General features: G+C 37.1%; 1 protein-coding gene across 1 annotated transcript; it reads left to right on the forward strand.

Annotated features, from left to right (window-relative positions):
• Window positions 1–6,436: 6,436 nt before the first annotated feature.
• LOC141691411 (uncharacterized) lies at window positions 6,437–15,117 on the forward strand. Its single transcript, XM_074496151.1, has 2 exons — window positions 6,437–6,450; window positions 14,472–15,117. The coding sequence occupies exons 1-2, from the start codon at window positions 6,437–6,439 to the stop codon at window positions 15,115–15,117; spliced, it is 660 nt and encodes a 219-aa protein (XP_074352252.1).
• Window positions 15,118–15,317: the final 200 nt, after the last annotated feature.

Genomic DNA, 15,317 nt, shown 5'->3' on the forward strand with positions numbered 1-15,317 from the left:
TCTGAAAATGTTGGCAAACATCTTGGAATTTTTTTTGGTGAGTTTCTCCAATATGATGTGAAGAATAATACATCTATATGGAGAGAATATATGAGGCTAAGAATCAGAATTGATGTGAGGAAACCAGTAAAGCGTAAAAAGAAGATTGTGAAGAAGGATGGAACGAAGATTACAGTGAACTATAAGTATGAATGCTTGGGTAAATTTTTCTTAACCTGTGGGATGGTAACTCATACAGATAGGTTATGTAGGAAATTTCTTGAGAAAAAAGGTGTTGAGGTTGAAAGGGAGTGGGGAGTTTGGCTGAAAGCACCACCGCGTAGGGTGGTCGGGCCAGGGCAGAGCAAATGACTTCGAGAGAAAGATGATGCCAGGTGGGAGTCGAGGATTGGTCGAGAAAATAGCTACCAAGACGTACGGGGGGGGGGGGATTTTCAAATAAAGATAAGGAGATAACCATATAGAGTGATTGTCGGGAGTTAGCTGGGAAAGATAATTTGTATGGAAAAATCATCCCAACAAACCCAAGGGTAAACGCTAATTTATTGGGTTTTAATACTACATCCAATTTTTTATATGGGCTTAATGAAGAGGAAACTATTGGGCTTCAAATTGAGGATCAAAAAAGGAGGAGAAGTGGGCCAGAAACTAAAGGAACAATAGATGTTGACATTGGGCTACAGATTGAAACACAAGCTGTACAAACAAACAACGATGCTGTAATTTCTGAAGGGGATTTTGCAACATCTTCAAACTCTTTATCGGCTAAGCTTGCTCAGCAAGCTAGCCGTCTACAATGAGTCTTATTGGATGGAACTGTCGAGGTCTGGGCAGTACTCATACAGTTCGTATTATTCGAGACATGGTTAAGTCTCATAAGCCCAATCTTTTATTTTTGTGTGAAACTCTTGCTACTAATAAGAAAGTTGAAGAACTGGCTTCAAAGTTAGGTTTTAATAATTTTTTCTCAGTTGATAGACAAGGCAGAGGTGGTGGGTTGACAGTTTTTTGGAATCATAAAATGTCATGCTCTATTTTTGAGTCATCTCAAAATCATATTGATATGCACGTTATGGAAAGTGCTTCTGTTGTTTGGCGTTTAACGTGCTTTTATGGTTTTCCTGAAAGAGAGAGACCTCAAGATTCATGGGATTTTCTTCGCACTCTTGCCTCAAGGTCTCAGATGCCATGGTGCATTCTAGAGGACTTTAATGATCTTTTGTATGCAGAATATAAAAAGGGAAGACATCCTCACCCTCAGAATCTTATGATTGGTTTTTGTTAGTCCCTAACAATGCAGCAAGAATTACAGAAGGGGGGTTGAATGTAATTCTAGTAAACTTTTTCTTGAACTATAAAATGTTCTAACTCAAACTATATATATATATATGTTTTGATTTGCAAGGTGCGGAATAACAAGTTAAGTGAATCAAAAACACAAAGTAATAAAACACAAGCTTTTAAAACTTTCTGGTGGATTTGAAAGTATCCACCAGAGATATATATATATATATATATATATATCGATTTAAGAACTCTGTGAAGAACAAATTGTCTCACAGCTGCTTTACAAATGAACAAACAAACTACAGAGAAATTCTTAACAGTTACAGCTTTTTCTATTTCTTTTCTAAAAGTGTTTGCTTAGTTATTCTAGTTCTACTGGCTATATTTGGTTTATATACCACCAAGTTTACATGGTAAAAGACAGGATAATAAAATAAAACTATCAAGTCAAACGCCATGCTGCTTCACTACTCTATTCCAGCATCTTTGAAAATCGTTTTAGCTTGCATGGAAATGGTAATGCTTCTTTGTTCTTCATTTCATGTTAAACAGGCTCCCACATTCCTTTTGTAAACACCCAACGCATGTGATTGTCTTGTCACTGTCAACAGATATTTGAATTGATCATCCGTCGGGTACATGCTTGTCATCCTTCGGGTTGCCTTGTTGATCATCCATCGGGTAGCTTTGTTGATCATCCATCGGGTAGCTATTTGACACTTGACTTCATTTCACTTACGCAAAATTACAAGATATCTTATATTTACAATTAATCAGCCTATTCTGCATATCTAATAATAGTCAACATGACTCATATGCTACTACAAGATCTATACAAAGTTGTTTACAGAAATGTGTTACAATATTTATTGTTGCATAACCTACTCACTCGATGTATGTCAAATCATCATCCGTCGGGACTATATTGAGTCATTCATCGGGACTATATCTGATCATCCGTCGAGTGCTACATTTTTCACTAAGTTAAATCTACTAAGGTACTTTGCTAATTTAATCATCAAGTTCACAACATATTCCCAACAATCTCCCCCAATTTATGTCTACTAGATTTGTAGTCATAAATTAAGAGAAACTTGATGGTAACAAAACACCCTAAAAATACAAATTTAAAAGGTAGTAGATAAAACTAAAAAGTGCTGCAATATTTACTGAAAAATTTATAAGACAAAGTGTTCAAAGATTTGCTCACAATCATTTTCAAGGTGCTCCTCTAGTCTGAGCAAATTGATCTATTTTCTTGATTGTCTAGATTTCTTCCCAAGCCTCATGTTGTTTTCTTCTATTTGATTTTGGAGCTGTCTGTGAAATTCAAGTTCATCAGATTCTGAGAGATCTAGCATTCCTTGCATTTCCAGAAGAGTCTCATTGCTAGAGATGCTCAACTGGTCTTCTAATCTGAAGAATCTTCTAACTCCCTTATCATCTCTAAATTCCATCAGCCAGTAGGGCCTTAGATGCACTCTACTCTATGTGTAAGGAATAGTTAAAGTCTTTGGGAGTGCATCTTTGGCTCTAATACTCCTCAGTTCTTCAATCTTCTTTAGAACTAATCTTCTAGCTGTCACATTGAATCCAAAGTTCTTTTTGAAGGATAAATAAACTTTTATCAATACAGATTGGCTCTCTTGAAGAATCCTGTGAAGTGGCCATGGTATCTCTTTTCCTCCCTTGTACTTTAATACTAACCTTTCAGGTAGATTCCTGTAAGCATCAATTCCTCTAACTTCTTCCAGTTCATCTAGATAGAGGTTTAGATCAGAGAATTTCTTGATGTCACAGATGTACATGATATCTCCCTTGTTGACCTTGGTTTGAGCTTTGGTTAGGGACTTGGATTTGAGAGTTGAGGGCTTCACTTTCTTGACTGCTCTGGTCTTTGTCTACTTTGGCTTCATGAAATGAGGTAGATTGAGTTCAGGAATTGGTAGACTATCCCAGTCTATTGGCTCATCCTTTGGAATGATAGGTTCACCATAGAAATTCTTGGATGGATCTATCTTGAATTCTTCATGTGCCAGAGAGGGTATGGATGTTTGAGTTGTTGTAGAAGTAGACTTTTTGGGAAACTGATCTTCCTCTTCTTCATCATCAAAGTTCACTTTTCTCTTGGAGTGAAGTTTGTATCTAAACCTTCTTTTCTACTGTGATTCTTCTTGCATTTTCAGATCCTTAGATCCAGTGGTTTCAGATGGTTGTTCAGGAATTTGTTGTGTGGGTTTCACAGCTTGCAGCTTGGCCAAGATAGCAACTTGCTCCTTCTTTTGTTTGAGCTTTTTAGAATCTAGAGCAACTTGCTTCTTTTCTTGCTTCAATCTTGCCTCTTCTTCCCTTTTTGCTTCAACAAATTGAGGGTGTCCAGCCACCACACAAATTTCCTTACCATTTCTGAAAACCTTGGCAATTCTCATTTTCAATGCTGAATCAGCTGGATCCTTGTAGAATGCAATAAATCTTGACAACAGTTTCTTCTCATCAGGCTTTGGTGTCTCATACACTGTGTCCAAAGGGTTCTTGAGTGAAGACTTTGGGTAGTTCACCTTTGGCTTCATAATTAGACCTGCCTTTGGGGATTTGATGCAGGATGCCTGGCCTCTTTCCAGATAGTTCATGCTCATATCATTCACATAAATTTGCTTGACTTGAGGGTGGTGAATGACTGATTTTTCTGGCTTCTTTGCTAGTCCAAATTTCTTTTGAATATCCTCATCAATTTTCTTCCAGTTTATTGGACTAAGCTGCTTCTTCTCAGATGCTCTCAAAGTGGCTGCTACTTCATTTATTAGATCAATGCTATCTTTAGATGGTGGCTTTGTGAAAGCAATTATTGGCATAATTGCTTTACTCACTTGAATGTTAAGCACTTTTTTCTCCCCCTCACTCCTAGAACTCTCTTTATCCCCCTTTTTGTTATCATCAAGCTGAGTAGAGGAAGAGGTCTATGCAGCCACCAGTTTCTAAAGCAAGTCTATTTGTTGTGCTTGGTGGAGATGAATTGTTGTGAGAGAGGCTTCCATTATTGTCATTCTTGTATCCAAGGCATCTATTTTTGTGGCAAGATCATAATTCTTCCTGAGTTGTCTCTTAATGTCAAGCATTGTAGCTTCTGGATGTTTAGAGTCCAACCTTTTAGAAATGTCCCTTTTCATTTGATCAATATCACCTTTGATAGAGTTGACATCTTGAGTATGTTGAAGACCTTGGATTTGTTGTAGTTGCAGAGAAGCAAGGTGTGCTTGAAGGAGCTTTTTGGTGCTGGCATTTGTGGTGGTTTGAAGAGCAGAATGTGTCTGATTTATAAGTTGAATCAGGGTTGTCTTGAAGTAGTGTTCATCACACTTCTTTGAAAATGCCCAAGATGGCATACCTGATCTGGAACTAGGGCCTACTTCTCCCCCTATGTCCAATGGCTCTTCTTCACTATCTTCACCTTTACCTTCAAAGAATTCTTCTGAACCACCAGTCTCATAATCAACATCACCAGTTGTTGAAGGCAAAGTTGTGATGGCATCCTTAGCTTTTTGCATGAACTGTATGGTGTGCACCAAATTTAGTATCCTTTATGCATTGTCATTGCCCTGTCCAGCTAGAAGTTGGTATGCTGGAACAGGGTGAGTAAATGTCTCAGCATCCAAGGAGGTGGAATCTACAACAGCTTGACTTTGCTGAAATAGTTCCTCCCTATTAGCATCCTGGACATTCATTAACTCATTTTCAATGACACCCACCCTTATATCTCTTATAACTACATTTCTCTCAATATCTCACTTTTCTTGCATCAAGGTCTCACCTTGGCTCCCCACCCTCACACCCTCACCTTCACCATCTAAGGTGGGACTCCTCACACTCACTTTTGCCATTCCTGAAGAAATGGACTGCATTAGATCACTTTTTTTCTCTCCTTTTTCCTAGGAGCAACCCAGACTCTCACTCAAGTCACTACCTTCCTTCAATCCTAAAAGTGATTACACAATTACTAAGTCATCTGCACTTGTAACTATAGTTGAACTTTGGAGTTGTGCAGAGACACCCGACGGATAAGAAATATCCATCGGGTTAGTAATTTGACTATCCGATGGATGACTGCTATTAGGCACATCCGTCGGGATACAATCACTACTGACGGATGAACAATATCCATCGAGTGAGTATAAATGAATGAGTTTGGAGTAGAGATTATTGTGGACTCTGTGCAGATTGATGAAAATTTTGGCACAGATGTCTCAACAGTCTCAGAAAGGAATGGCAAATGAGCCAACAAATCATCTAGAAGATGATGCTCGCTTGCATGGATTTTTGGCTTCTCAAACAGAGTTAAAGATGGAGAATATGGTTGTGATATTTGAATCATGTCAACATACAAAGAGCGTGTGGGAGAATTTGGTGTTTGAGGTGTTTCAATTTGTACAGATTTTGGCTGTGACTCCACATTTGTTGGAGCCACATCAATTTGACTTGGAGATGGTGCAGTGACTGGGTCTTTAGCTCCAGTTTGCACTGTGTGTGTACCCTGTGCATCCCAAGGGTTTTAATTTTCTTCTTTCTTGTGTAGGTTTATGTGAACTTATGTCCCTACCCCTTTTGTTCCGTGCTCCTGGTTGAGTGCTTGTTTCAATAGTTACATCCTTTTGGGAGGATGAAACTAGAATTGAGCTTTTATCCTTATTAACAACCACAGTTTGTTGGGAAACTGTGGTGTGGCTTGGTTTGGGTACAGTATGCTCACCATCCTTATCCTTAGGGCTTCTTTGATTTTCACCCTGTCCCTCACCTGTCTTTCCCACCTTCACACTCTCCTCTTTGTGTTTAGTGGATTTTACAACTGTCATCTTTTGAGAGACACCAGAGGGGGCTTTCTTTGTCTTTGATTTTGAAACTTTGGTTTTTGGTAGCTTGGGTAGGCATCTGTCTGGTCATTGAAACAGATGCCACTGCTACACTAGAAGGCAAAGAAGTGTTTGAGGTTGGAAGAGTAGGGGCAGTTGAAATTACCTCAGTTACCTGAGATGCCTCCATTACTGGAAAGTAGAAGAGTGGCACCTCTTTGTGGTGATCTGCTCTATTGAGATCTGCAATAATTCTTCTCTCTTGAACCCAACAGTTTAACTTGTCGGTTGGATTCTCAAGCACAATGTCCTCAGAGAGGTAATTAGCAAGCATCATGAAAAATCTAGCATAATAAACACTCTTACCCCTCTTATTAAGCTCTCCTAACTTAAACCCCAACTCAAACAAGACTAGATCACTAAAATTGAAGTATTTATCAGTTACTAGCATATAAAGCATGTTGAGCATGAAGATATTAACAGAATCAAAATTGCTAATTTTTCCAGAAAATACTTTATTAACTACATCACACAGGAAACTCCATTCTTTCCTAAGACCCAATCTCCTAATTTCACTTAATTTAGAGATGGTGAGTGCATAACCCATGGAGTTTAACATGTTAACAATATCAATGTCTGTGTATGGAGTAGAGACAGTATTATCAGGAATCCTAAAGCATGCTTTAACAATGTCACTATTAACATAAAATTCATTACCTTTAATAGTGAAAGTGATGGTCTTGTCAGTTGAGTTGTACACTGCAGTCATCCATATTTCCTCCACAACCTCCCAGTAGATAGTGGGAGACGCTAGCATGGCATATTTGAGCTTACAGCCTTGCACAAAATCCATCATTTTATGGTAGTCGCCAGACTGCTGAATCCCCTTGTTCACTAGAGCCGTGAAATTGTTCTTCTCGTAGATGAAGCTAGTTTGAGACATGATTTTGACGACTGGTGCCATTGTTAGAGAGTAAAAATTGCAGAGAGAGAGGGTAATTGATTTTGAGAAAGAAAAAAGTTAGAGCAGATGAATTGAGAATGATAAAAGAAAAGAAATGAAAATGAATTCTGCATTTATACCCCAAAAAAAATAACTGTCAAAAATAATAAAGTGACTAATAAAAATTGCCCAAAATAGTCGTTTAAAAAGATAAACTATAAAAATTCAATCAATTATCCGGCGTGTTATGCTTACAAACTGTAAGTATACTCGATGGATAATGTTCAGAAAATTAACGGCTAGGATTTAGACAATTTGACGGATAAGGATAAACAGTTATCCGTCGAGTTATAAAAATTCCAGAAAATAATTGATTTTATTAACAAATTGTATTCCGACGGATGATCGAACTTGATGGATAATGATCATCCGTCGGGATGTAAATTTTGACTTAGCCAAAACTTCATCCAGGACTGAAAAATAAATTAAATTTCTGGCTACTTTACAACTTGCAAAATTTCTGAAAAGATTCAAGAGTAATTAAGCATACCTAACTCACTTACCAACCTTGAAAAGGTGGATTCATTCAGTGGCTTGGTAAATATATCTGCAAGTTGTTTTTCACTTGGAACAAAATATAGTTCTACAGTACCATTCATTACATGTTCCCTTATGAAGTGGTACTTGATGTCTATGTGCTTTGTTCTTGAATGCTGTACTGGATTCTCAGGGATGGCAATTGCACTTGTGTTGTCACAGAAAATAGGAATTCTTTCCACTTGCTGACCATAGTCTAGCAATTGGTTTTTCATCCACAAAATTTGTGCACAGCAACTGCCAGCATCAATATATTCAGCTTCTACTGTAGAAGTAGAAACTGAATTTTGCTTTTTACTGAACCAAGACACAAGCTTGTTTCCTAGAAATTGACAGGTTCCTGTTGTACTTTTTCTATCAATTCTACAACCTGCATAATCTGCATCTGAATAACCAGTTAGATCAAAACCAGAATCTCTAGGGTACCAAATGCCAAGTTTTGGTGTACCTTTGAGATATCTGAAAATTCTCTTAATAGCAATTAAATGAGATTCTCTAGGATCAGCCTGAAATCTAGCACAAAGACATGTAGAAAACATTATATCTGCCTACTAGCTATTAAGTATAGAAGTGAGCCAACCATGCCTCTATAACTTGAAATATCCACAGACTTTTCAGTAGTGTTTAATTCAAGTTTAGTTGCAGTGGCCACGGGAGTTTTTGCAGATGTGTAATCCATTAGTTCAAATTTCTTTAAAAGATCATAAATGTATTTAATTTGACTAATGAATATTCCATCACTAACTTGCTTAACTTGAAAACTAAGAAAGTAAGTTAGTTCTCCCATCATGCTCATTTCATACTTACTTTGCATCAATTTGGTAAACTTTTTGCAAAGTTTTTCATCTGTAGAGCCAAAAATAATATCATCTACATAAATTTGAACAAGTATGCTAGGGCCATTAACATTTTTAAAGAATAAAGTTTTGTCTATAGTACCTCTAGTGAAGTGATTCTCTAAAAGAAACTTTGACAAAGTGTCATACTAGGCTCTAGGTGCTTTTTTCAATCCATAGAGTGCTTTCAAAAGATAGTATACATGATCAGGTAGATTTGGATCTTCAAAACCAGGAGGCTGACTGACATAGACTTCCTCCTCCAAATCTCCATTTAGAAAAGCACTCTTGACATCCATTTGATAGACCTTAAAATTGGCATGGGCTGCATAGGCTAAGAAGATTCTGATGGCTTCAAGTCTTGCAACAGGAGCAAAGGTTTTCTCAAAATCTATTCCTTCTTGTTGACAGTAGCCCTTAGCAACCAATCTAGCTTTGTTCCTGACTACTATACCATTTTCATCCATCTTATTTCTGAATACCCATTTGGTGTCTATTAGATTCTTTCCTTTAGGCTTGGGTACCAGCTTCCAAACATTGTTCCTTTCAAATTGGTTTAGCTCCTCCTGCATAGCTAAAATCCAATCAGGATCCAACAAAGCTTCTTCTACCTTCTTTGGTTCTTCCTTAGATAGGAAACTGCTATATAGACATTCTTCTTGAGTTGCTCTCCTTGTTTGAACTCTAAAAGACACATCACCAATGATGAGCTCAAAGGGGTGATCCTTTGTCCATTTTCTTTATTGAGGTAGATTAGCTCTAGATGAAGAGGCCTCATTGTTGTCTTGATGTGTGATTGAGTTTTGATTATTAGAAACTCCCCCCTGAGTTCGTAAATCTATGATTTGAGAAAGAGGAACTTTCTGTAAGTGATCTATTCTGACTTTCAGCTTCTTTTGATGACCCGACGGATGGTGTATTTTGAGTTTCGACGGATGAAGGTTATTGTCTCCCGATGGATGATGCAGATTGCCTGTCGATGGATGAAGCAGTTTGTAACTCGATGGATGTTGAGTTATTAGCTTCATTGGTTGCAGATTTTTCTGCACTATCCTTAGTTGTAGTTTCTTGATCACTTTCATCATCACTGTCATCACTAACCATCTCCACATTGTCAAATTTGAGGCTCTCATGATAATCTTCATCTTGCAGTCCTTCATTATTTTTATCATCAAACACAATATGTATTGATTCCATAACAATGTTGGTTCTTAGACTGTAGATTCTGTATGCTTTACCAACAACATATCCAACAAAAATTCCTTCATCTGCCTTAGCATCAAACTTCCCATTTTGATTACTTTAATTTCTCAAGATATAACATTTGTAGCCAAAGACATGAAGAAAATTTAGAGTTGGCTTCTTGTTCTTGAACAATTGGTAGGGAGTCATGCATTTTGCTTGATTAACCAAAGAATTATTCTGAGTGTAGCATGCAGTATTTACCGCTTCAGCCCAGAAGTATGTTGATAACTTTGATTCTTCAAGCATTGTCCTTGCAGCTTCAATAAGTGATCTGTTCTTTCTTTCTACTACTCCATTTTGTTGTGGAGTTCTTGCTGTTGAAAACTCATGCATAATCCCATTCTCTTCACAAAATGCCCTCATGACAAAATTCTTGACCTCAGTTCCATTGTCACTCCTGATCCTTCTAACTTTAAAATCAGGATTATTGTTGACTTGCCTTATGTGATTGATGATGATTTCACTAGCCTCATCTTTAGATTTTAGAAAATATGTCTAAAAGAACTTTGAGAAATCATCTACAATTACTAGGCAAAATCTTTTTCTTGAGATGGACAACACATTGACTGGTCCAAACAAATCCATGTGTAGCAGTTGCAAAGGTTCTTCAATTATTGAATCAAGCTTCTTTCTGAATGATGCTTTGATTTGCTTTCCATTTTGGCAAGCATCACACAGTCCATCCTTATAAAAACTCCACTTGAGGAATACCTCTAACCAGTTCTTTCTTTACAAGCTCATTCATGGTCTTGAAGTTTAGATATGATAGCTTCTTGTGCCATAATCAACTTTCATCTTGACTTGCTTTACTGAGAAGACAAGTAACATATTCTGCATTTGATGAGTTGAAGTCAGCTAGGTACACATTTGCTTTTCTCACTCCAGTGAGAACTACTTTGTTGCTCCTCTTGTTTGTCACAACACAGGATTCTGTATTGAAGGTTACTGAATTGCCTTTATCACAAAGCTGACTGATACTCAACAAATTGTGCTTGAGACCATCCATTAAGGCAACCTCCTCAATGATGACATTGTCTTTTGAAATCAAGTCATATCCCACAGTATAACTCTTGCTGTCATCTCCAAAAGTAATACTTGGGCCAGCTCTTTCCTTGAACTCTATGAGTAGGATAGAATCTCTAGTCATGTGTCTTGAACAGCCACTATCCAAGTATCACAGATTCTTTCTATTTCCCTGCACACATTAAAATCAAATCAAGTTGATTTTGGTACCCAAGTTTCATTGGGTCCAGCCTTGTTAGCTTTCTTCTTTTGTTTCTTAGGTTTGATCCCATTTGACTTGGGGATATCAGATTCATCCTTAGTCATCTGAGTTGGACCTTTGAAACCATTCATTAAAATAGAATTATCATGCATATTTTGATTAACAGGAAATGACATGCTATTTGCAAACATGTTATTCCAGTAGGGCATGCTAAGTGACATTTGAGGCATACTAAATGCAGCATAATAAGGATTAGGTGCAAATGGCATGTTAGCAAATTGTGCATTCATATTATGTGCAGACATAGCATTCATAGACATAGAAGGCATAGCACTCATGTTGGGAAAAGAGGGTGGTGCAGTCATGGAAGTAGGCATGGCAATTTTGCAATTTTCAGACAGATGATTAACACTTCCACACTTAACACAGATTTTTCTTGGAGCATACTTATCAGGTGTGTAGTTATTATGTTTGTTAATCCCTACTTTCCCATTTTTATTGTTTTTCTTTTTAGCCTCTGTTTTAACCTCAATCTTTTCTATTCTGTCATTCAGTTGCTTGATGGACAGATGACCAACATTCACTTTCTTCTCCTTCTTCACTTGACTTGATTCTCCTGAAATAAAGTTTTTGGAAACTGATCCATATTTTTCATTTAACTTGGCAAGTTTGGCTTTACTCACAAGTTTGTTCACAGCCGACAGATGAGGATTTATGTCACTCGACGGATAATCTTTTCGATTATCTGACGGATGACTCTCATCATCCGTCGAGTCTACATCTGTTAGCAATCCTTCAACCAAATTGGATTCCAGCTTCTCTTTACTCTTTTTCCAGGATGCATCACAGAAGGACTCAATACCTTGAACTTTGGTGATTTGAGCATGGATATCTCTAGATGATTTCCATGCCTTAATCACCTCCTGTTCACGATCAAGCTGCTTCTTCAAAATTTCTTCTTTCTTCAAGGACTCAGTTAATTCCTCCTTAGTAATCTTACATTCTATTCTCAATTTTTCAAATTCAATAAACTGAGACTCTAGCACAGTATTCCTCTCACTTAAAAACAAATTATTTTCTTTGATTTTAGCATTTTCCTTAGTGAGGGACTTAAGTGTAACACACAAATGATATAATTATGTAGACATATCATTTATTGCATCATTACACTCAGCTTTAGGTAAATGTGCAAGGTTAGTGGTGATTACCTAATTACTTGAAGAACTTGTCTCTGTTTCATCAGACTTGGCCATAAGGGCTAGATTGACATAGCTGACAGCTTCATCCTCATCCAGACCATCTGCTGCCCAGTCATTTTCTTGTGTGATAAAAGCTCTTTCCTTTTGTTTGAGCAACTCAAAATACTTCTGTTTATAATCCACATGCTCAAACTTCTTCTTGCTGGAATCTGACTTTTTACACTCACCGGCAAAGTGCCCTGCCAAACAACATTTGAAACACTTGAATTTTGATTTATCCACCATGTTTCTATTTGGCTTAGCTGCTCCAAAGTTCTTCTTAAACTTGAGCTTGGAAAATCTTCTGGAAAGAAATGCAAGATATTCATCAATATCATCCATATAATATTGGCTCAAAGAATCTTCATTTTCTGCTACCAGCCCCTTGCCCTTGTTTTCACAAACCTTTGAAGTAGACTCAACAGCTTCTATCTTCATCTCCTTCTCTTTCTCTAACTCAGCAACCAGTACAATGAACCCTCCTTTCTTTCTCCCTTTCTCCCTTTCTCCATTTTTTCATCTTGCTCTATTTCAAGCTCATAAGTCTTTAGAATGCCATACAGTCTCTCTAGTATAAATTCCTTGTATTCTTGTGAATTTCTCAAGGAGACTGTCATTGGTTTCCATTCTTTTGGAAGGGATCTCAGGAATTTGAGGTTATAATCTTTGGTTTTGTAGACTCTTCCATGCAGCTTCAGAGCATTTAGTAGCTTTTGAAATCTACTAAAGATATCAGTGAGAGTTTCACCTTCTTCACAATGGAAATGCTCATATTGCTGAATTAGTAACTGGATCTTGTTTTTTCTAACTTGTTCAGTGCCATCACAAATTATTTGAATGGTGTCCCTAACTTCCTTGGTTGTCTTGCGATTGATGATATTGTCAAACATGTCACCATCAACTCCATTGAATAAAATATTCATGGCCTTCTTGTCCTTCCTGACTTGTTCAATATCAGGATCTGACCATTCATGCCTTGGCTTGGGAACTGATGGCTCATTTCCAGTTGCAGCTCTCATTGGTACATGAGGACCTCTCTCTATGCAATCCACATAGGCCTCATCTTGAGAAAGTAAATGAAGATGCATCTTTACCTTCCAGTGATGGTAATTATCTTTGTCCAGAAAAGGAATCTTGACTCCAACATTCTTTTTGTTCATCTTGCTATTTGTTGTGATCTTTAAACTCTTTGTGCTTCAAGAGCTTGTTGTGATACCAATTGTTAGTCCCTAACAATGCAACAAGAATTATAGAAGGGGGGTGAATGTAATTCTAGTAAACTTTTTCTTGAACTATAAAATGTTCTAACTCAAACTATGTATATATATGTGTTTTAATTTGCAAGGTGCGGAATAACAAGTTAAGTGAAACAAAAAACACAAAGTAATAAAAACACAAGCTTTTAAAACTTTCTGGTGGATTTGAAAGTATCCACCAGAGATATATATATCGATTTAAGAACTTTGTGAATAACAAATTGTCTCACAGCTGCTTTACAAGTGAACAAACAAACTACAGAGAAATTCTTAACAGTTACAGCTTTTTCTATTTCTCTTCTAAAAGTATTTGCTTAGTTATATGTTCTACTAGCTACACTTGGTTTATATACCACCAAGTTTACATGGTAATAAGACAGGATAATAAAATAAAACTATCAAGTCAAACTTCATGCTGCTTCACTACTCTATTCCAGCATCTTTGAAAATCTTCTTAGCTTGCATGGAAATGGTAATGCTTCTTTGTTCTTCATTTTCTGTTAAACAGGCTCCCACATTCCTTTTGTAAACACCCAACGCATGTGACTATCTTGTCACTGTCAACAGATATTTGAATTGATCATCCGTCGGGTACATGCTTGTCATCCATCGGGTTGCCTTGTTGATCATCCGTCGGGTAGCTTTGTTGATCATCCGTCGGGTAGCTATTTGACACTTAACTTCATTTCACTTATGCAGAATTACAAGACATCTTATATTTACAATTAATCAGCCTATTCTACATATCTAATAATAGTCAACATGACTCATATGCTATTACAGGATCTATACAAAGTTGTTCACAGAAATGTGTTACAATACTTATTGTTGCATAAGCTACCCACTCGATTGACGTCAAATCATCATCCGTCGGGACTATATTGAGTCATCTGTCGGGACTATATCTGATCATCCGTCGAGTGCTATATTTTTCACTAAGTTAAATCTACTAAGGTGTTTTGTTAATGTAATCATCAAGTTCACAACATATTCCCAACAGTTTTAAAAGTACCATTGAGGATTGCTCTTTAGTGGAGGCTGGTCTGAAAGGTGGGGAGTTTACTTGGGAGAAGAGCAAAGGTACGCCGAACTGGGTTAGGGAACGGCTTGACAGGGCATTTGCAACGAATTCATGGTGGCATATATTCCCTTTATGCAGTTTAACCATTTTTCATGCTACAATATCAGATCATGATCCTATAAAGCTTGAGTTGTTTAATGTAGCCGTCTTTAAAAAGCAATTTCGATTCAATTTTGAGAATACTTGGTTAAAGGAACTGAAGTTTCATATGGAGGTGTCGAATTATTGGAAAGATTTACCAAAAATTCATCTGCTTCCTAAGTTGATATTAGTCTCTTCATTCATGGCTAAATGGGGAAGACAATTCTTTCACAAATTTAGAGAAAAGGTAAAGAACAAAAAAGCTCTGATTGATGCCTTGGTTAAAAGGGAAGATAAGGAGGGTATCAAAATGTATGTTATTGAAAAGGAAATGCTTCATGAATTATTGACTCACGAAGAATCATATTGGAGGCAACGTGCAAAAACATTCTGGCTTGAGGATGGAGACACAAATTCGAGGTTTTTTCATGCCACTGCATCTTTTAGGAAAAAAATCGAATCATATTTCTCATTTAAAAACTGAAGATGGAAGTGTACTAACGAAGCATGAGGATATGTGCATGCTGTTAAAAGAATATTATGCTAATGTTTTTTCAGCACCAGTAAATGTCAGTAGGGACCAGAATAATGCATAAGAGAGAATTATAACAGAAGCTCAAAATCAGATGATGATAGGGGCACTTTCATTTGAAGAATTTTCTGTAGCAGTTAAAAGCATGCATC

The sequence above is a fragment of the Apium graveolens genome, chromosome 10 (genome assembly GCF_009905375.1).
Source record: "Apium graveolens cultivar Ventura chromosome 10, ASM990537v1, whole genome shotgun sequence".
In the NCBI taxonomy this organism is placed as follows: Eukaryota; Viridiplantae; Streptophyta; class Magnoliopsida; order Apiales; family Apiaceae; genus Apium; species Apium graveolens.